Here is a 21,021-nt window from a genome sequence, read left to right on the forward strand (position 1 = left end):
CGGGGCCTCGAGGAGCCGCGAGGGGCGGGGGGCGACGTGGACGCTCGCGGGGATCCGGGGCGGGGCTCCGAGGGGCGGAGTGGGGGGGGGGGCGACGTGGAGGCGGGGCGGGGCTGGGGCGGGCTGGGGCGGGGCCTCGAGGAGCCGCGAGGGACGGGGGCGACGTGGACGCTCGCGGGGATCCGGGGCGGGGCTCCGAGGGGCGGAGTGGGGGGGGGGCGACGTGGAGGCGGGGCGGGGCTGGGGCGGGCTGGGGCGGGGCCTCGAGGAGCCGCGAGGGGCGGGGGGCGACGTGGACGCTCGCGGGGTCCGGGGCGCGGCTCCGAGGGGGCGGAGGGGGGCGACGGGGTCGCGGGGCGGGGCTGGGGCGGGGCCTCGAGGAGCCGCGAGGGGCGGGGGGCGACGTGGACGCTCGCGGGGTCCGGGGCGCGGCTCCGAGGGGGCGGAGGGGGGCGACGGGGTCGCGGGGGTGGGCCGTAGCCGGCCAGATTCCAGGCCCGGGGAAGTGGTGGGGTTTCCCTCCGGAAGCTGGTGTGTCGGGTCGCGGAGAGCGGGGCCCCGCCCCTCAGCCGCCCGCTCCCGGAGGGGCTCAGACGCTGGCCGCCGCCGCACTCGCGCGGGGAGGGGGGGGAGGGGAATGGGAGGGAGGGAGGGAGGGAGGAGGAAGGGCGGGGCTGTGCCGGGTGCGGTCGGGGCCCCACCCGACTGACCTGGGGAGGGAGCCGCTGGCCCTTTCGGCTCTAGAGCGCCTCGCTTCGGGGCTAGGGAGCCTCGGAGCCCAGGAGGGTGCGGGGCGGGACGGGCGCCACTCTGGGCCGCCCCTCTGCTGCCGCTGGCAGGAACTGACGGCTGCGGCGCGGCTGCGGGGACTGGCTCAGGGCTCGTCCGGAGGTCCCGGGCTGCAGGCAGGCCCCTTAGAGGGAAGGCACTGCCCGGTGGTTCCCGTAGTCCCTGCTGCTCCTGAGGCCCGGTGCCCACGCCCCTGTTTCCTGGAGGCAGAGGCTGCCTGAGGCTTCGGTTGGCACCCAGGGTAGACCCTTCAGCCCTGGGGGGTGTGGGCAGCCGAAAGACCCTGCGGCTTTCTCAAGTTTCTGGCCAATTCCATGTACTAGTCTGCGGCGCTGAGCTCTTTCCTGGTCCCAAAGACGCCCGGCGTGTGGGTTTGCACAGGCAGGCTCAGTGTCCAGCGGCCCCCAGTGGACTCTGGTGGAGGTTCCCTTCCCTCCCTGGCCGGTTGCGCCCACGGGTGGGTCCTGCTCAGGACTGCACCTTCCCAACAACTCACCAGGTCAGCCCCACGCCTGGACAGGGCAAGGCCAGAAACGGTGTGACCAAGTGTGTGTTCTGGGCAGGCGGGACCTGGGTCCGCCCTGCTCAGACTCAGTCTCCCTTCCTGGTGTTGCAGCAGGTCCTTGCTAGGAGGACTTGGGGCTGGAGTCAGTGCAGAACGGCCAGCAGGTGGTGCCGTTGGCCCATCGCTATCTGCTCTACCGGGTCAGTGTGTAGAATTTTAGGGGATTGGGGAGTGAGTTTCACCGCAAAGAGGGAATCTGGATCAGAATTCAAGGGGTGGCGGAGTGACCCTGAGCCCCTGTGGCAGGAAGGTAGAGAGCCGTGTGGACGTCAGGGACGTGGCTGGCCTGCCGGCTGGAGCTGGCTGTCTGGAGTCCAGCCCCAGTGTGGGGCTGCTGTCCCCTGGCTGGGCCTGCAGTCAGGGGCCGCTCTGTTCACCTAAGTGTGCTGCTTCCCGTGTCCAGTGGAAGCCGAGGGACGGGCCGTGCTGAGCAGACATTGCCCAGGTGTCCTTTGACGTTCCCAGCTGTGATTTCAGCAGGCTATTGATCACTTACAGAGAGCTTTCACACACATTCTGCCTTAATCCTCTGTGAAATGGGACTGCTGGTAGAATTAGCTGGTGTTTATTAGGAGGCTGCTGTGGTGTTGCACGAGTCCCCTGGGCCACAGGCCACCCTTTGAGCAGGAGTGTGATTCTCAGCACGCTGTGTCCCTTATCCCTCCTCCAGGACACCTGCTCTGGCCCATCCCTGAGCCCTGTCGCATACCTCACCCCCCACCCCCGGTTCCCTGCCTCATCTCCCACCTCCACCAGGCAGCAGCCTAGGGGGCAAGCCAGTGGTCAGCTGGCCAGCTTGTCTGTGCCCCTCTGCTTCACCAGAGAGGCTAGCTTTGCCTGGCGTAATCTTCCTGCACGGCTGGTTGTTGTATCGCCAAGGCTAGAGCACTTAGGCACTCAAGAGAAACACGGTGGGTCAGCTTGTCCCTGTTCTCACTAAGGTGGTCTCAGCACATCCCCTAATCCCCAGGGCTTGGGATCATTTTGTCACATGCCAAGTGGGATGCACCCAGTTCTGGGACTGGGAGTGGGCGCTTTCCAGGCAGAGATGTTGGGGGACACAGGATGTCTGGGTGCTGGGCCTGGGTGCCCCTGACTGGGCATGCACCCTGGTGGTGCAGAGGTGGGCACTGCTGCCTTTTATGGGGAGCGGCTCCTGAACAAACCCGGAGAACAGGTTCCTCTACCCTGTGGCTGCCTGGAGGGCTCAGAGGCCCAGGAATGCACCTCACTCCACCAGATTGTACGGGTGTGCAGTGGTCATGGAGTGGGCAGGGGGTGGGCATGGGGTGGGGGCAGCCTGGGCGGGGAGAGGCAGAGAGGGGAGCCCTGGGTGCAGACGGGCAGCACCTCCAGAACAGAGCCAGGGCTGTACAACACTGGGTCTCCTGACAACGCCTGCAGCAGAGGCCTCTTCGGCTACAGGATAGTCCCAAGCAATGCCCCCTCAGGGGCTTGTTAGGTGGGGTCAGGGCACGAGGCCAGAACATAGAGGCTGGGCTTGGGGTTTGGGCTTGTCTGGGAGGTGATGTCAGTGGTTCCAGGGCATAGGTGGGTGGCTGGGGGCCACTGTGTCCCCTGGGCTGGTATTTTCCTGGCGGAACCATTTGTGTGGCCAGAGCAGAGCCAGCCTGGCGCTCTGGGACTCAGGGCCATGATCAGGGTTTCACGGGAGCCAGGACAGGAATCCGTACTTGAAGGCTGAGGAGGGACACGGTTGCATCATGTGGCAGAGCTAAGAGATCAAAGCTCAGAGAGGCTGTTCTTAGGTCAGAGCACACATCTGGGGAATCCAGGTCTGTCTGGTCCCAGATCTGTATCCTAATGATTTCACCTGTTGCTGGGTGGGGGTGGGGTCTCCATGTAGCTGTGCCCATCATCCTGGATTGAGCTGGTTGGTAGAAGACACTAAGGGCCCAAGGAGGAGACAATTCAGGAGGGCTTCCTGGATGAGGAGGCTTTACACTGGCAGAAGGAGAGGGAGTGCTCTATCCAGACAAGAGGCTGGGGTGATGGGTCATCCTTCTGGCCTCTCATGGGGCTGGCGAGAGAAAGAAAGAGAGGCAGGGAGGGAAAGTCCAGGCCCCTGCAGGGTGAGGACCCATGGACCAGGGAGGGCATCGTCTGAGCAGGGTGTTGAGAGTGGCATGGGTCACCTGTATGCTGTCTTCACTCCAGCCAGGACAGTGGTCTCCCTCCCAGGGTGCGGGGAGGGCAAGCCCTGTCCTGGGCCATGCCCTGGTTGGGGCTGTGGGCAGGGTGGCCACCTTTGAGGGACTGAGTGCTGGAGGCTCCTGGGAGACACTCTCCCGTGGTGGGAGGCTCCTTGTAGCAGCCTTTTCATTGTGGGGATGGGGGCTGGGCTGCCGTGTCTGCATAGCCCTGTGACCCTGGGCGGCCCCCACCTTCCCTGGGCCTCAGCGTCCTCACCTGCCGAGGGGGGCAGCAGAGGCGTCACCTCCCCAGGCTCTGGGAACTGCAGGAAGTGTGCACGTGTGCTGGCCGGTGTGGGCCTGTGGGCCTGTGGGCTCAGGATCCTGGGGAGCAGGGGCTGAGGACTCTGACGGTGCTGGTGCCAGGAGGGTCGGTCTGGGGCACTCCTGACCAGCTCCCGGCTTGTCCCAGAGCAGGTGCTGGCCTGCCTGCAACAGGGCTCCCCCCAGGGGACCCGTCCTGCCAGCATCTCCTCTAGGGCGGGACTCTGAGTCTCCCGTGCTCTGGCTGCATCCCACTCAGAGCATGGGCTTCACAGGTTTGTTCCAATCCACAGAGATTAGAAACCCCTGAGGGCAACAGTGCCTCCCAGCTCCTCTGGGCACCTCAGGGTGCTCACCAGTGAGGCAGACAGAGGCAGCCGGGATATTTTAGTTTCAGAGTTGAGGAAGTGAGGCTACTGAAGGCCCATGGCCTTCCGGGTCTTGGGCGTGAGTGTCTGGAAGTGACAAGTCCTGTGGGGCTTTGTGTGAGCAAGGGATGGGCGCTCCTGGGGGGCGGAGATGCCTGAGTACAGCCCGGCTGTGGCCTGCTGTGCCCTGGGTTCTCCACCAAGTGGACACATCCTGAGCCCAGGCCCTGCCAGAGGCCAGTGGCCAGGAGCTGAGACGTCCAGCAAGAGGCCCCGGGTATTCCTGCCCTGCTGCATGCTCATGGGCTGCTTACAGGCTGTAGATGGACAAACAGGTGTGCCTGCTGTCACCAAAGGCCAGTACTGAGCAGGTACTCGGCGAGGGGTGAGTCGCCCACTGGATTTGGGAGCTCTGGGTGTGTGGTGCGCTAAGCACCCTTATAGTCCACACGGTGTCCCTGCCTCACCACCCCCTGTGGCCCTGAACCGCTCTGGGCCTACAGGATAGAGTCTAGGTCTGCACTTGGCCCTGGAGGGCCCACAGATATTATGAGCACCTCAGGAAGTGGGGATGTGGGAACAGGGGTGCCCTGTTAGGTGAACACTGCCTCTACCACAAGGACGGCTCCAGGTACCATCTCGTCCAGGGTTGTGCTGTGACTCGGCTAAGATATCTCTCCAGGCCCCCACAGCAGGTGGCCGGGCAGCTGCCCAGATCTTCAGGGGCGGCTGGGGTGCCGTCAGGTGAAGGGGGGGCTGGCCTGTGGGACTTTAGAAGGTGTCTCTGTGCCCTCTTGTTCCTGTTGGATTGCAAAGCCCTATTCCCAGGCCATCCGTGGGGGTCGGGGCAGTGGGTGGGCATGTGTGCTGTTCCTCCAGCCTCGCGTGGCCCTGGGCACCAGCCTGGGACACCAGGCCAGGGGCAGGCAAGGGGAGCTCCTCCATGAGTGTGGGCAGCTGGAGGAGGCTTTCGGTGGAGGCCAGGCTGGTGGGCTTTGGACATTCCCCTTTACAAAGGTGGTAGTGTTTTGTCCTGAGTCCCTGAGGCCTGGGATTCTGGGTGGAGGACGCGTCTTTGGATGATGGGCGTGGGTGGGCCTAGCTGCAGTCTCTCTGCCCTGTCCTAGGGTTGGTTGAGAGCCCTGAGGGCAGTGCTGAAAACCTTGATAAAATGGGCACCAGAGGGGAGCACAGCACAGAGTGTGGGGGTAGGGGGGCAAGGGATGGCCAAGGTGGCCCCCAGTACCCCTATACCCACCTCATCCCGCTAGAGGACACCCCACCCTGGGCCCCATGTCCCTCGAGTGCTAGTGTCTTTGCTGTCCAAGATGCCCCAGTGTCTGCTCCCCACCCCTCAGTAGTGGCTCCGAAGACTAGTACCCCCCCAGCCATGCACCTACCCCAGAGCATAACCCTCCACAGAACTGCTCTTGTCGGGGTCATGGCACCCCCGTGGCTGGGCCTCTGAGGCCTGCGGTCCTCAGTGGCCCTCCTCCCTCCTGGGACCCGTGGGACCCCCTCTGTCTCCCTTGCGGTCTGCCTGCTTCTATGCCCCTGCCCAGCCAGCCACCTCAGGTCGTGGGTGGTCCTGGGTGCCGTTGGTAGGCCTGCAATGGCATGGTCAAGGTGGACGCTCACAGTGAAGCTGCTGGCGGTGGGAGATGGATGTCTGATTTGCTGTTGGCTGTGTGCCCGTCTAGCAGTGGGATGTGGGAAGCCATGGCGTGCCTCCACTGTGAGGACAGTGAGGGAAGAGCAGGGACGGGCCCGTAGGTTCAGTCTGCACTGGGACATGGAGCTCCTTGGCAGCCCTGGCTCTATGGATCAGAGGACCCTTCCTGCCACAGAGCCTTTGCACAAGCTGTTCTTCTGAAGAGGGTGCTGCTCACAGCCCCGAGCCTGGGCTTGGCCGGCCCCTGGGCCCCTCTGAGCCCCTTTGTAACCTCCTCTGCTCTGGAGCTTTACAGCAGGTTGGCTGATGGATGCAGGTCAGGGGTGGGTGCCAAGACCTCACTGGCTGCCTTGGTCTCTGGTCGTTGGTCAGGAGCTTAGCGTGTGCTGGGTTAAGGACACAGGGATGTGGGGACGTGCCCTGTGCCTCTTCCTCCTTCCTCTTGCCCCCAGGCTCGACTTACCTCTCGCTGTCAGCAGACTCCTGCCTCCATCCCAAAGACCCAGCATTTCATTGTCAGGTCGTGGCATCCAAGGTGGAGTCTCTGTTGCCCCTCCTGGGCCCTGGGCCATGTGGTTCCATTTCAACCCCCCAGCTCTAAGGGTGGAGACAAAATTATCACCGCCTTTGTGTCTCCACCTGGAGCTGCCTGTTGGGCCCCAAGTGACTTGGGTGGAGAAGGTGGGGTTCAGGCAGGGCAGAGGGGCTCTGGTCTGCTGGTGGGTATGGGGGCTTCCCGGGCCTGTCTCCCTTTGTGGGGTGAAACCCCATTACTTGGGCCCTGCCCCTATGGGGTGTGATCCTGGGACAAGCACCAGAGAGCAGGCCCAGGCACGGCGGTCCTGGGGTGAAGGCCAGGAGGGGCCCATGTCTGCCGGCCAGGCTGGGCTCCTCTGGCGCCGGCCCTTGGCAGGTGGACACCGCACCTGCCGTCTCCTGTGGGGGAGGGGCATGTAGGACCCTGCTCTAAGGGGTGAAGAAACCAAGGCTCATAGGGAGGCTTCAGGCTGTGCAGGGCTGGTTTTAAGCTGAGTTCTAACTGTGAGAGCCTCTGGGGCCACTCCTGGTGCCGGATGGATTGCCGTTGGCTTGTCTGGTCTTCCCAGTGTCCTGGCGGCAGTTCAGGATGCATCTCTTGTTTGTGGTAGTTCTCAGCGTGGATAGTGTTGTTTTGCTGCAGGTTTTAAAAATCAGTATTAGTGGAGCACGGTTTCCAGTCTGAGCCATTGCTGGGACCGTCGAGAGCCAGCTGTGTTGTGACACACGGCCATTATTAACATCAAATTAAACTAATCAAATTATGTAAAACATATAAATTATTTAAAAAGCAAGGTAATGAACAGTCACACTGCTCGCCTCCCGATTAGTCACATCTTGCTGTTATCTGTGTCCTTATCTTGGTGCAGTTGAGTCTGTGCCCAGAGTACGGATGGGATATGACCGTGTTTCTTCCTGGCGGGAAATTGGCTGCCGAGGGCGTTTTTACATGGAAATCGGCCAATAGCACCCATCAGGGCTTGGTAAATCCTGGTTGGTGAATCCTGACCCGCTCCTGGGTATTATTATCTGATGTTTACTACGTTAGATGTGAAAACTGATCATCTAAAATATTTCTGTCGATGCGGTCTTACTGAATAATATAACCCACTGATCACGTGTGCATAAAATAAATATTCTTCGGTTTTTGTAGAGGTAGAGTTGGCGTGCGGGGCTGTGTTAGTTTCGGTGGCACAGACGGTGATCTGATGGTGTGAGCATCACTCTGAGCTCACCATGATCACGTTATCCCATCGCTGACCGTGTTCCCCACACTGTCCCTCCTGTCCCTGCCACTTCTTATCTTGTGCCTCGAAGCTTATCAGTCATCACCCCCACCCGCCTGCCCTAAGGAAACCAACCACCAGCGTGGTCTCTGCATTCAAGTGTCTATGTCTGTTTGTCTGCTTTGTTTTTTAGGTTCTACACATGAGTGAGATCATATAGTATTTGTCTTTCTCTGATGGACTTATTTCACTTAGAATGATACTCTCTAGTTCCATCCACATCGTTGCAAATGACAAGATCTCATTCTTTTTCGTGGCCGAGTAAAATTCCACTGTACACACCATGTCTTTATCTGTTTATCGAGGGTCACCCAAGCTGCATCTGTATCTTGGCTCCTGTAAATAGTGCGGCTATAAACATAAGGGTGTTTACATCTTTGCAAATGAGTGTTTTCTTTGGGTAAATACCCAGCAGTGGACTTACTGGCTCATATGGTATTTCTATTTATAATTTTTGAGGGACTTCTGTATTATTTTCCACAGTGGCTGTACCAGTTTACATTAATATAAGTAACATTTTATGAAAAAAACTTTTCTGGGACGCCTAAGTGGTCAGTGGTTGAGCATCTGCCTTTGGCCACCTCACACCAATTAGAAGCCCTGATTGGCAGCTTTAGATTTCTTGATTAAAAAACCTAAATAAACGGGTTAAGTTTTAGGCAGTCATTCAGTAATAAAGAGGTTCTTACTGAAAAGATTGAGAACTATTCCATTTGGTGCTTAGTGAAAATATTTTGAATTCATGTAAGTACCAATTAATTGCCATTTTTTATTCAAAAATTTTCTGTCAAATAAATAGTAATTTTTCAATCTTAAAAAAAAAAAAGGACCTGCCCGCCTACAACTGGAACACCTTCGGCCTGCGCTATGGCAGGTGGCGGGCCACGCCTCCCCAGGGCTGCGCGGGGCTGCGCGGGTGAACCCTAAACCCCAGGCTAGGGATCCCGGCGTGGGCAGGGGCCTGGGGCTGCGGTCCTGAAGAGAAATAAAGGCAATGCTGCCGACAAAAAAAAAAAAAAAAAAAAGGATCCCGGGGTCCTGGGATCAAGTCCCACATTGGGCTCCCTGCAAGGAGCCTGCTTCTCCCTCTTTCTGTGTCTCTGCTTCTCTCTGTGTGTCTCTCACGCATAAATAATAAAATAAAAAAGAAAAGTAACTTTCCTTTTTTTCCCCAAACTAATCCAGTGAGAATGGTGGTATGTTCTGCATCCTTGAGGTCTGGGACCTCGGGGCAGGAGGAAGGGGCTGGGTTCTGGGTCTGCTACTGCACCGGGACCACCACACATGTTGCCAGTGTATGGGGGGGGGGGGGGACACGTGCGTGGGAAGGAGCCCTCCCCATTCTCCTCCATCACAGAACAGCAAGCAGTCCTCACTGCTGCCACAGCCAAGCCCGGAGTGGGGAGTGGGTGAGAGTGAGGCCTGGGGCAGTGGCCACGTGTGGTTCTGCTCTGTCACCCCAGCAGTCCCTGTTTCCCTGTGAATGGATCTCTACTCAAGCATGCTTCAGGCTGGAAACCACTGGTCAGTGAGCTGGGCAGAGGTCCCAGATGTTGGCATGTCACAATCTTAGTCATGAATGTCGCCACCCTGTCGGGAGGAAAAGCCTTCAAATATTTGGAAACCATCAGCCTGCCGAGGTGGCTGCGTGTTCTCCAAAATGCTCATTTTTACTTGAGCTTGAATTTTATCACTGGCAACAGATCCTATCACTTTGTTGTCACTTTGCTTTTTAGGTGGCAGGTTTGTGTTACTTGGTTTTGGGAAAACAGCTGCCCTGTGTTACATGCACCCATGCCGCGGAGCCCAGGCTCTTGGCCAGGCCTCCCACCCCCACCCCTGCGCTGGTGGCCGTCACCAGAGTGCCTCCCTCTCAGACACCCCGTGGGCCTGTACCCACAGTCCCCCATTTTCTCACACACAATGCTGGGAAGAGCCGAGGTTTAATAAAATTCATCTTTTGGAAGTTCTCAGGGCAGCGGCTTTTTCTTTGTTTAGATCTGAGTAAGTGGTAATGGAGGTGACAGAAGGGGTGACCCGGTGCCCTTTGGGCGGTGGCCTTGATCCTGCTGAGCATTATCCGCCATTGTGCTAAGGTAGGCACAGGGAAGGAGAGGATTATTATGCAAATAGCAGACTGTGTATCCGGCTCTGGGGGTTCTGGGGACACCGGGGATCCCCATGGGCTTCCCACTTTGGGAAGCAGTGCTCTCTGGCACACCCCACGCTGGTCACTGCTTCCTCTGCTCAGTACGGTCCTCTCCAGATGGGTCCTGTCCCAGCAATTCTCATGCTGTGGTCACTGGTGCACCCCCACTGGATGGGGCTGTGGACATCTTCCTGCCCCCTTGGGGGCCTTGGGAGTGTTCTTTATGGAGCAGAGCAGCTGGCCCCAGGCTGTACACCTGTGTCCTGCCTGTCCCTATACCCCGGGGTCTTTCCCAACCAGGGGATGCCAGTGGAGGGAGAGGCAGTCTTGCCTTTGGCGGCAGGGAGGGCAGACAGGAGGAAGGGGTGGCCTGGGAGCAGGCTGGGGCTTGCCGTGGGCCCCTCCAGTCCTCCTGCGGGGAGCTAGGCACTCTGCTGGACACAGAAGGGGGGTGCTGCAGGCATCAGGGCCGGCAGGGGGGGGATACCCGCTGGCCCTCCCCAAGGGCAAGGGCAGTGAGGGTGGGCAGGGCACCAGAGACTGACCAGCAAGAACGGGACAAATGACGATCCCCTTGTCCTCTGGAGGTGGGCCTGCCGGTCTGGGTATGAGCATCGCAGCCTTGACACCCAGTCTCCGGCTGGCCACCCTCCTGCCTACCCGGGCCTGGGCTATACGTCTTCATTAAACAGGCTGGCTCTCGACGGGCAGGAGCAAGAGGACCTCTCTGCCCTGTCCCCACCCCCTGGCCCAACCTGGCACTGGACAGGGCCATCTTGGGCAGTGGCCAGTTTCTAGGACTTGACATTGGCATCAGGATGAGGGTCTGAGCAGAGGCTGAACAGAGGTGCCCCCACCTCACCTGAGGCTATGCAAGGACGGGCAGGCTTAACTGGGGACAGCCCCCGGCCCGCAGCCCCCATCCCACAGGGCTGCTGATCCTGCTGCAGGCCCCGGAGACTGTAGGGGGTCCAGCGTGGCTGGCAAGGGGTCACCACAAGAGGCCCCAGCATGACTTGAGGGGCAGGGGTAGGCGGTGATGGGCTCAGCTCACACGGCAAGGTGCAGCCGGGCTCATGCCAACGGCTGACCTCATGGTCCTTAACGGCCGTGCCTCGGCTTGTGGTGTGGCACTGTTGCCTAATTAGGTTCTACTGTGCCAGCCCCGCTGAGCCCCACGCCCGGCCCGCTCTTATAGACGTGTCCAGGCATGGACCCCGGGCTCCCGTTGCAGCAGGAAGCTGCCGTGCCTGCTCGGGAACCCGGCAGTAGCCGGCTGGGACCGTGGTGGGAGCTTGCCCTGGCCTCGTGGGCTGTGGAGCTGAGGGTCTGCTGCAGTCTGGCTGCCTCGGGCGAACCTGGGCCGGGAGACCCCACGCCTGCTGGTGAGCCTGGAGCTGGGGCATCCAGAGGGGAGACCAGGAGCACAGGGTGGGCCTGTGAAGGGCTGTAGTAGGCACAACCGGGCTGGGGCTGGAGGGGACCCATGAGTCCTGGGTGCCCTGGCCTTAGGGCTGCCTGGCGCTCGTCCTCTGCTCTTCTGGGGCGTGGGACCCCGGAGAGCTCCTGGCTGATTCCAGGTCTCCTGCTGGTTGTGGAGGGAGTAGGAAGGGATAGGCCAGGTGGAGGCCTGGGGGCTGACACATGCCAGGCTGAGGGAGAGACAGACTTCTGGGAGGCAGGCAGGAGCCCCAGAGGCCTGGGCTTTGAGAGGGTCATGCACTCAGGCTGACCACACAGACCTTGGGGAGCCTGGGCCTGCCCACCTTGTTGTTCTTCCTACTTGGGTAGAGCACGGCTCTTGGGTCTGGAGGGCCCAGGTCTCCTGATGCCGCATATCAACAGGGGTGGGCCCGGAAGCTCTGTCTTGGGCCCTGTGGCCTTCCATCCTGGCCTCTGCGGCCTTTCCCTGCCCCCAGGGAGGAGGAAGTCTCTGGAAGGAGTCGGGGGTGCTAGGAGGAGCTGGATGGATGTGGTGGGGGCTCCAAGCAGGAGGGGAGCCTGAGCAGGGGCCCATGGGGCTGAGCCTGGGGAGAGCACAGGAGACAGGCCAAGCCCAGGGCCCTGTCGGGGGCTTGGAGAAGGAGCCGCTCCAACCCCTGGGCAGACAGTCAGGTGGCTGAAAGGGCCTGACCCCCGGGCTGGGTGGGGGTGACAGTGCAGTGAGTGCCAAGAGCTGTGGGCCCACCAGGGCAGCGTCCTCCCTGCTCCTGGGCTCTGGGGTCGTCCCACCAAGGCCCAGGCCAGGCTGGCACCTCCAGCATCTCCACAGCAGGGGCACTGGCTGATTTCTATGAAGTGATGCCTGTCTTGCCTTTGAACTTCCTTGAGCTGTGGAAAAGCCCCAGCACAGAGCGAGGGTCACGCTCTGGTGATAGAGCCATTGCCGTGGCGACCGGGCCTCCGGCTGCACCCGCTCATCCCCCCCCCCCCCCCCCCCCCCCCCCGCCGCTGTGGGCTGCTCATCTGTGAGGGATGCTGAGCTGGGCCGCCCCTCAGCAGCCCCTGCCATCCCAGCCCACTGTTGGCCTGCACGGCTGGCCTGGCCTCACCCGCCTGCTGCCCTGCTCTCTCTAGGTGTGTCATGAGCCCCACACCCAGCCTCTACTCCAGAGGGGGACAGAGGGACCTGACAGCAGCCCCCTCCTGCCTCCTGCGGGTGGCCGGCTCCAGCTGGTGACCCAGGCCAGCGCCATCTCTCACCGCCGGGAGCCTCCACCCCTCCGAGATGGCTCCCCCGCCAGAGGACCCAGGGCCCAGTCTGGAGAGTGGACGGCATTTCCTGAACATCAATGTTCTGCCTGTGGGTGAGTGAAGCCTCTGGTCAGACGCTGTTGTGGCGCTGAGTCTGGCTTTCCCAGCTTGGTCCCCCAGAGCAGGTGGGCTGCCGTGGGCAGGGAACCCCACACACGATGCCAGGAGTGGCCGGTGTGCACCTGCCCCAGTGCACAGGGTGACATGTCTTTGCTGGGGGCTGAGGTGGCCCCACCCAAGGTCCCTGGCTTTCCTCAGGCTTAACAGGAACCGTGACAGCTCAAGTTGTCCAAGGGGGGCTCTCAGGGGCTTTGGGCAGAGGCAAGACACAGGCTTCTCCCAGGTCTGGGGCTAGGGGTGGGAGAGCAAGGTCATACCCCGCCCCTGCTGCCCTGGGCCTGTTCCCCCCTCCAGGGCCAGAGCAAGGAGTGGCAGATGAACAGATTTTCCTATTAGGAAGACAGCTTTGGGGCTGCCAGCTGGCCCCCCAGCCCTGTCTATCTCAGTCAGGCCCTGGGGACCTGGGCCAGCTCGGGGTCCTCAGCACAGCTGGGCTGTGCATCCCAGGGAGGCTCTTGGCATTTCTGGGCCTGTTGGCAGAGATGTCTGTAGTCTCTGGAATAGAGCACGCCGTCTCCTCTCTCAAGTTCGGAAGAGATGGGAGTATAACCTGCACATTGGGTGCGTGGGCTAGATGAGGTCCTGCCACGTAAATTTGCCCTGGAACCACCACCTTCTCTTTGCGGCATATTACTTTCTAACATTTGGAATCACACAGGTGTTTAGGTATACAGGTGAGCCTGGCCAGGTGTGAGAACCCCTACCCAAGAGGTGGGGGCCCTGGCGGTGCCCATCCCTCCCCGTCGACATGGCTCGTGTCTCTCCTGCTGTATAATTTGCTCTGTGCCACGCCATGATCTGCCCACGTGGAAGAATTACGTACCACTAGGGTGTGAGCCTGCAGGTGGGGCCCAGGCTCTGGAGAAGTGAGAGGCTTCTCCCTCCACCCCAGGATGGTTGGTGCCTTGTCCTGAGTGCCCAGCATGTGGGCATGTGGACGGTGTGTGGAGCCGTCCTTATGGGGCTGAGTTGCCACCTGGGGGCTGCTGCCCTGGGGTGGGTTGGGAGCCCAGGAGGCTGCTAGCACCCACTCTGTGCAGAGAGCCCTGGGGTGCTGCTGGTCCTCTCTGCTTCTGCCTCTGAGCAGCAGCAGGTCAGCTCTGCCCGCCCCGTGTGGGGGCCCTGACTCTTCCTCAGCAGACGCAGCAACTGGTGGGACCCTGACTCAGCTCTCCTGGAGGTGGAGGAAGCCATAGCCGGCGGGGGCGGGGGGGGGTGAGGGGGTGTCACAGGGTGAGGCCCAGCCAGCAGGACTTTGCAAGCATGAGATAGGCCTGCATCTCAGTGAGATGGTGTGTGCGTGTGCGTATGTGAGTGTGTGAGCACATGAGGACCCGCTCTTTCTGAGGCTCTCTGCTGCTTGCTTGGGGGTTCCCCCAGGGTAGCAGCAGTGGACATGAGTGAGGGCATGTGTGCATGGCGGGAACTGGCATGCACACCATAAGGGTCTGTGCACATATGGGTGCGTGCGTGTAGAGTGGGCTGTGTGCACGTGCTCTGTACCCCGAAGGGCCGGACCCAGCTTGTTCTCCTACATTCCCCAGACAAGCCCCAACAGGTCTCCACCACCAAGGGGACACGTCTGCTCAGAGGCCCACAGCCCCCTGCCCAGGTTCTGGGGCTCCTGCTCAGCTCAGTCTGGGATGGACATTGGGGAGTAGGGGGTGGGGAGTGAGGGGTGGGGGGAGGAGTGGAGGCTGCAGAGCCCAGGCAGACCCTGAGGGGAAGCAGTGGGGCCAGGAGCTAGGGGGGAGGAATAGGCTCTACCCTCTGACTGCTGTCCCCTCCCTGTGCTCTGTGTCCCCTCCCCATGCTCCCTGTTCCCTCCCCATGCTCCCCATCCCCTCCTTGTGATCCCCATCCCTTCCCTGTCTCCTCCCCGTGCTCCCCCATCCCCTCCTTGTGCTCCTTGTGCCTCTCCATGCATGGCTTGCTAATTGATGTGAGACCGGCCCTGTGCTTGATTCTGGCCCAGGACTGGGGTAGGAGTGCTTGGGTCTGGCCCTAGACGTCCTTCCAGAAGGCTCCCTGAGGCAGTACCACTGAGCAAAGGGAGGCTTTCCAGCCAACAGGGCAGGAGAAGTCCTGGGGCCTAGAGACCATCTTCAAACCTGTGGAGCAGGTCAGCAGGTCCTGGAGACTGTTTGGGGACTGTCCGTGGCTGCATGTTCTGTCCCCTGGCAGTCAGGAGGCTCCTCTGGCTTTGGTCTGAAGTATGTCCAGGTCCCTATGAGCCATAGCACCTGCCTCACTGATGCCCCTTCTGTCTCACAGTGGGAGCAGGTGGCTGTGTGTCTGGGGTCTGCTCTGGGGCCCTAGCTCTTGGGCTTCAGGACCTGGGGCAGTGGCTTGCATGGAGCCACTAGCTGGCACCTGCTCTGCTGGCCCCACTGGGACTCAAGGTCACGGGGTCCACGATGGGGTGTAGGCCCCAGGTTCCAGGGGGAGAGAGTCTGGCTTCCTACGGGAGCTGGGTGGGGGGACGCTAGGGGGCCCGGGACCAGGGCTGGGACAGTGGGAAGGTGTCAGGTAGGAAGGCAGCTCCCACAGCAGACTGCTTACCCCAGTCCTCCTGCACCTGTGGCCCCCGGTGTCACTTAAAGCTACGTAGTAAAGGTTTGGGACAATGTTAATGAGCTTCTCCCTGATGTTCTGAGGATGAGGGTGATGAGAGCTGGGGACAGGCTCTGAGAGACCTGCAGCCAGAGGACCCTCCCAGGGGGTGCTGAACACCTGAGCTACCCAGTTGGGGCTCCTCCCTAGTCCTTACAGCACTTGCACCAGGCTCTGCGAGTGACCCCCTCTTGATGCCTCTGGGGTCCAGGATGCCAGGCAGCAAGGGACAGGCGAGGCAGGCAGGATCAGGCTGGACACAAAGGACATCCCCTGCAGGGGGTGAGTGAGCGTGGTTCCCCTCTAACCACCTGGTCAACAGACTGGCACTCACTCCCTCCAGGGCTTTGGAGGCTGGGGCCTTGGGGCTTCGGGTGCATCCATGGCCCCCAGGGGGCGTGCGTGCACAGGACAACTGCAAAGGCACCCCTGAAGGAGCTGGGGCTGTGGGGGCAGTGGTTCCTCGGGGGACACCTGCCTTCTTGGGAGCTGCCGTGGATGCTTCCCTGGGTTGCTGAGCTGCCTGGCTGACCTGAGAGCTACAGCTCCTATAGCCAGGTGAGGAGGGGGCTGCAGTGGGAGACCTCAGGAGGATCTGCCACAGTGGCTCTGCAGTTGGCCCGTGTGTGTCCACGTCTTCGAGGATGGGCCGTCTGGAGCAGCCAGAGCTTTGCTGGCAGAACAGGGCTCGGGCGGCCCACGAGCTCACAGGTGGGGAAGCTCTTTTGAGCTGCCCCCCTCCACAGCCCCACCTGGGAGCCATTGAGCTGAGGAGGATGGGGTCTTCCTTCCATGGTGCCCTGTCTAGCCTGAGGCCCAGGCCTGGGCCAGCACCGTGCTGGGGTGCTGATGTAGCACAGCGATGCTCAGAGCTGTTCAGTCACTAGCTCAAGCTCATGCAGCATGATTTCCAGAGAGGGTCTGGCCTGGGGAGGATTGGCTAGAATGTCAGGATGCTGCTGGGTGTACGAGATCATAATGTTGGAGCTGACTGGCCAAGGGAGTTTTTTTTTTTTTTTTTTTTTAGGTTTATAACAAGGCGTGTTCATTAGGGCTGGTGGGATCTTGGGGCCCATCTTAGAATTCATCTCCCACAGGCAGTAGAGCCCAAGGCGACAGCCAGGACTCTTAGGCTGGATGGCGTGTGTGTACCTGGAGCTGCTGGTCTTGTGGAGTGGGGGCAGCAGTCCCCCCAGCACCTCTCTGGGTGTCCCCAGGGCTTGGCTGGGGCTGCGGAGACACAGTTGGGCTTGGTGCTGAGCTGTGGGTGCCCAGGACAGAGAGGTCTAGCACGTGTCCAGGCCTGCGTGCCTCCTGTGTGCCTCCCAAGCCAGGGCTGGAGAGGTGGTGCTGGAAGCAGCCTCAGGGCCTGTGCAGCTGGGGGGATGCAAGTGTGAGTCTCTGAGGGGGCAGCGGGATGTGCGGATCTTCAAAGTGTGTTGAGATCCATGGGCCCCCAGGGACCTCCCACCCACTCTAGGTCGGTAGTCTTGCTCTGATTTCTTTTCCTGACTATGAAAGCAAGAAGCAAAATTTGCTCAGAGGAGGTGCTTTGGAAAATATGGGAAAATGTGGAGAAGAAGCAAGATGGGTCACTACTGCTGGCACCTTCCTGGGAGGTTCTGTGCGCAGGCCCTACACCCTCCCCCGAGGAGCCCTGCCCTGGGGCTGGGACACAGCCTATGTCCCTTCAAACCCATCGATTTTCTTCTGGGGCCTGATTTTCAGTGGCTGCCTCACAGTCAGGCAGATGTGGCACAATAGCCACCACCAAGTGTCTAGGAGCCTGTGAGCGCCGCAGTCACAGATAACGTGGCTGGTCCGTGCTGCTTCCTTGCAGGTGTGTGTCTTTCCCGCTGCATGCAGTGGTATCTGATGTGTGTGCTGACTCTGAAACTCAGGCCTCTGGCTAAGTGGCCAGTGGACAGGGCGGGAGGCCTGAGCCGAAGCCTTGGCCTCAAGGCTGCCTTTCCAGGGTCAGTCCTGCCTGGAGTCAGAGGCCTCCCCGGGCAGGGACACATTCCTTTTAGGCAGCTGTGAGTCCAGAGAGCAGCCAGGTTTTGGAAGGTAAAGTCATGCCCTGTGCCTATGTGTATGAGATGGTGTGACCGATGCAAGTACTCGGAACACGTCTGCTTCCCTCTGGGGTCCCCGCACTTGCTACCTATCAGTTCTTCATTTAGACACAGTTCTCTCAGGTGGCCAGTTCAAATCTCCAGTCGGGGGAGAGCGTGGGCAGGGTCTCTGCTCCTCAACAAGTAGAGACAGGCCATGCTTCTGGGTTTCCTGGAACCCTGCTGGCTGCGTCCCCTCTGGGACCCAGCAGGCCTCTCCCAGACGCCATGTGCACTGATACTTCTTGTCATTGTGAGGACTGGCCAGATTGGGCGAATGCAGCTATGAGTTGCTATGTCCCTGGGAGTCCACTCTGGATTGGCAGGGAGACCTGTGCCCCCCTGGTTGGGGTCCCCTGGGAGCAGAGTCTTCCCACAGCCCAAAGCTGGCTGCAGAGAGGAGATTCCTTCTGATGCACATGGGGCTGGCGGCTCCCAGCTACCCATGGATCTCGAGCCTGCCACCTGCCACAGTGGGGGTCCCCAGGATGGAGACCTGGCTTTGCCAGCAGATAGGGAGCCAGGCAGACTCCTGGGATGCTCCTGCCTGGTCTGCAGGGAGGCAAGTGGCCCCGGGCTAGGCCAGGAAGGGTGGCTCCACATCAGGGAGCAGGGAAGGGGTCACGGCTTGCCGCTGGGGGTGGTCTGCAACCTGGCTGGAGGCCATTGGACAGGATAGGCTGGAGGTTGCTATGGCTGGCGGTCAGGGAGTTGCTTCCTCCAGGGAGGAAATGTGGTTTGGGGGCATTTCGTCAGTGGGGCCAGGGAAGCCCACAGCCTGATATTCTGAGCCTGGGAGTCTTGTGGGGTGGGGGCTGGCTCTGACCACCCTGGCATGCAGGAGGGAGCCAGTCCTGCCAGCATCAGGCTGAACATGTGTCTGGGTTCACTGAGACTAGGCAGGTGTTTGTAAGGTGGGGATGCTCCCTACAGGGGCTGGGGAACAGGTCCCAGTTTGTGAAGGGGGGGTCCTCTGATGAGGCTCCTACTTTAGGGGGCGGGATCTCCCTGTGTGTGTGCAGAGCCTGGGGAGGGAGGTGCTGGGAGCAGGTCCTCACAATGGGGCTTGAGCCCACAGTGGCTCTGCCCCAAGCCTGGGGGCTCCTGCTCTGCACAGCACAGGGCTGAGTTACAGAGCTGGGCTCAGAGCGGGAGGTGAGGGCCCCTCCTCCCTCCATTCCCCGGGGGGCGGGGGGGCTGGGCAAGCATCCCAGCCCTGTCCCTGTTGCCAGCTGCCCGCTGAGGAAAGGCGTAGGGCATGAGCGGTGTGTCCCTGGAGGACCTGCCGGGGAGCCTAGAACCCTGAGGGCAGGGCGGCCCCCTTGGGCTGGCATATAGCCGGCACTCAACATGTGCTGGCTCAGGCCCTCTGCCCAGAGCAGTCAGGGAGGGAAGAGCGAGCCCAGACCTGGCCAGTGGGACAGAAGGGTCTTCTGGGGCTTTCTTTCCAGCCAGCACCAGCTTAGACAAGCATCGGCCAGGCAGCCCTGCTCCCAGCTATGCTGGCAGGTCCTCTCCCATGGGGCCACCCCATTCACGGTGCCCAGCTCACTGCTCCCCTGGCTCACCTAGGCCTGCCTGGCCTGAACCTCTCAAACCAATTGGCTTGGATGGCTCTGCCCCAGACCTCCCCATAGCCTCTAGTCTGAGCAAATAGCACTCCATGTCCTGTAGCCCCGATCCTACTCCTCAGTGTTGTCTTGGGTCCCCTCACATTCCTCTACCTCTATGGCCACGCCCTGTCTGAAACACCTGTGTGTCTGGTGCCCAGGCTTAGCAGGGGCCCACAGCCAGATGGCCTGCTTCCTGCAGTACCCCCATCCCCCCTTTCTGCCCTCCTCCCCCCACCTCAAACCACATATCCCAATGATACTCTAGACCTGACCTATGAACAACTCCTTGCTTTTATCTCTAAGACCCTTAGTGATCTGGCCCTGGTCCTTGCCTCCCTCCCCTGCCTCTCCCTCAGCCCCTCTGCCTCTGCTTTCCCCACCCAGATGGGGTAAAGTTCAGCGCCCCCATCTGGGGCCCCCTCCTGCTGTGCCTCTCTAAGAACCCACCTGGTGTCAGCGGTTACACTTTTTGTAAACTGCGTGGGGAGTTGTTTGGGTGCATGTGTCATGCCAGTCAGTTGGCAGAGGCCTCTTCCAGGGCGGGGGTCTTGGGATGAAGTCACACTGAATTCCTAGCCACCCACCTGGGTGCCCTGGGGACATGCAGGGTTGTAGGAATGTGTGAGCAAGTGAGCGAGCCAGTGGGAGTGAGCCAGTAAGCACAGAACAGTCAGCCTAGCCGCCAGGGCCACAGTCTCAGGGCTGAGCAGGGGGCCAGGGCCCAGTGTCCCCTGCTCCACAGACACTGGGGTGGCTGAGACCCATCCATGGGAGGGCCTTCCTTGCACCCTGGCCCTCCTCTCCCACTTGCCTCCTCCCCCCTCCCCAAGACATACTCCCCACTGCTCCCCTTCCCCAGAGCTCCCCCCCAGCCCCCTACCACCTCCAGGCGAAGGCAGAAGCAGGGTTGGGGCAATGGGTACAGGGTTGGGGTACCCACGGGGAGGACTGGGAGGAGCTGTGCTTCTCCAGACTGTCTCCACATGGGATACAGGGGTTTGCCCTGGGGTCATTTCCAACCCCCACCTTCCTGACACAACTGCCCTGCTCAGGGGTCTGGGCTGGCCTAGAGGGGCCGAGACTCTGGCCTTATAAGACTCAGCCATGACCCAGCCCTGACCTGCCAGAGTGACATGGAAACACCCCCAACCACATCTAATGGCAGAGGCCCTTTGGGGGCAGGAGACTTGGTATCCAGGAGCCTGGGGCAGGTGCCTCCTCTGTGGCATTGGGGGTTCGTGATCCTGAGGGCTAGCAGTACCTGTCGAGACCCTTGGCTCATCAGAGATAGCCCTCCCTGTGTGTCCTCACCCCTCCTCTGGTGGCACCACTTTGGCGCTGTAAGATGCTTATGCCAGGGGCCAGGCTGCCCGTGGCTTCTCCTGTACACGTGGAGACACTGGCAGCACCTGGGCCAACGCTGCCCAGGCCTGACTGGGGTCTGTCCCCGGGCTCCAGACTCTGTGTGGGAAGCAGGAGCTCTGATCCCTCTACACTGTCTTCAGTTCTGATTGAGAACGGGACGTCTTAAGACCAGATGCTGGTGAAAAATGAAACACACACTTTCTAAATTTAGCCAGTTGAGAATTGCACATTTACCCAATTAGGCTTATTGATTCGGTGTGTGCACTTGCTCCCCCCTCCCCCCTCCCCCCTCCCCGCACTTGCTGTGCCCCTGGCTGCCTCCCCGAGTGCCTCTCTGGGTCTGTGTGTCCTCACTGGGCCCTTGCTCCGCACCTGTTACTCCGGAGCGGGCAGCGCTGTCCCTTGGGACAGTCTCAGTGTCCGGGGGGCAGCTGGTCAGTCCGGCTGGACCCCTCTCTGCCAAGGACAAGTGGACACACGCCTGAGGCTGACCTGAAGCTGGGTCCAGCCTACGCCTGTGGGAGAACAGTGGGCACATGGTGCCCTGCCCTCAGGGACCTCATGATTTTCCTGGGCAGCAAGATCCACAACAAGGGCAA

The 21,021-nt window shown here is 60.9% G+C and overlaps 1 protein-coding gene across 1 annotated transcript in view; it reads left to right on the top strand.

The window, feature by feature from the left end:
* The first annotated feature begins 11,142 nt into the window (after positions 1–11,142).
* Positions 11,143–21,021, top strand: part of PLCH2 (phospholipase C eta 2) — a 64,685-nt gene continuing 54,806 nt past the window's right edge. The window contains exons 1-2 of the mRNA XM_041770014.1: positions 11,143–11,228; positions 12,421–12,650. Of these exons, the coding sequence (XP_041625948.1) occupies positions 12,572–12,650 (79 nt within the window). The 5' untranslated portion in view covers positions 11,143–11,228; positions 12,421–12,571. The remainder of the gene's footprint in view (positions 11,229–12,420; positions 12,651–21,021) is intronic.

The sequence above is a fragment of the Vulpes lagopus genome, chromosome 10 (genome assembly GCF_018345385.1).
Source record: "Vulpes lagopus strain Blue_001 chromosome 10, ASM1834538v1, whole genome shotgun sequence".
NCBI classification, from domain to species: domain Eukaryota; kingdom Metazoa; phylum Chordata; class Mammalia; order Carnivora; family Canidae; genus Vulpes; species Vulpes lagopus.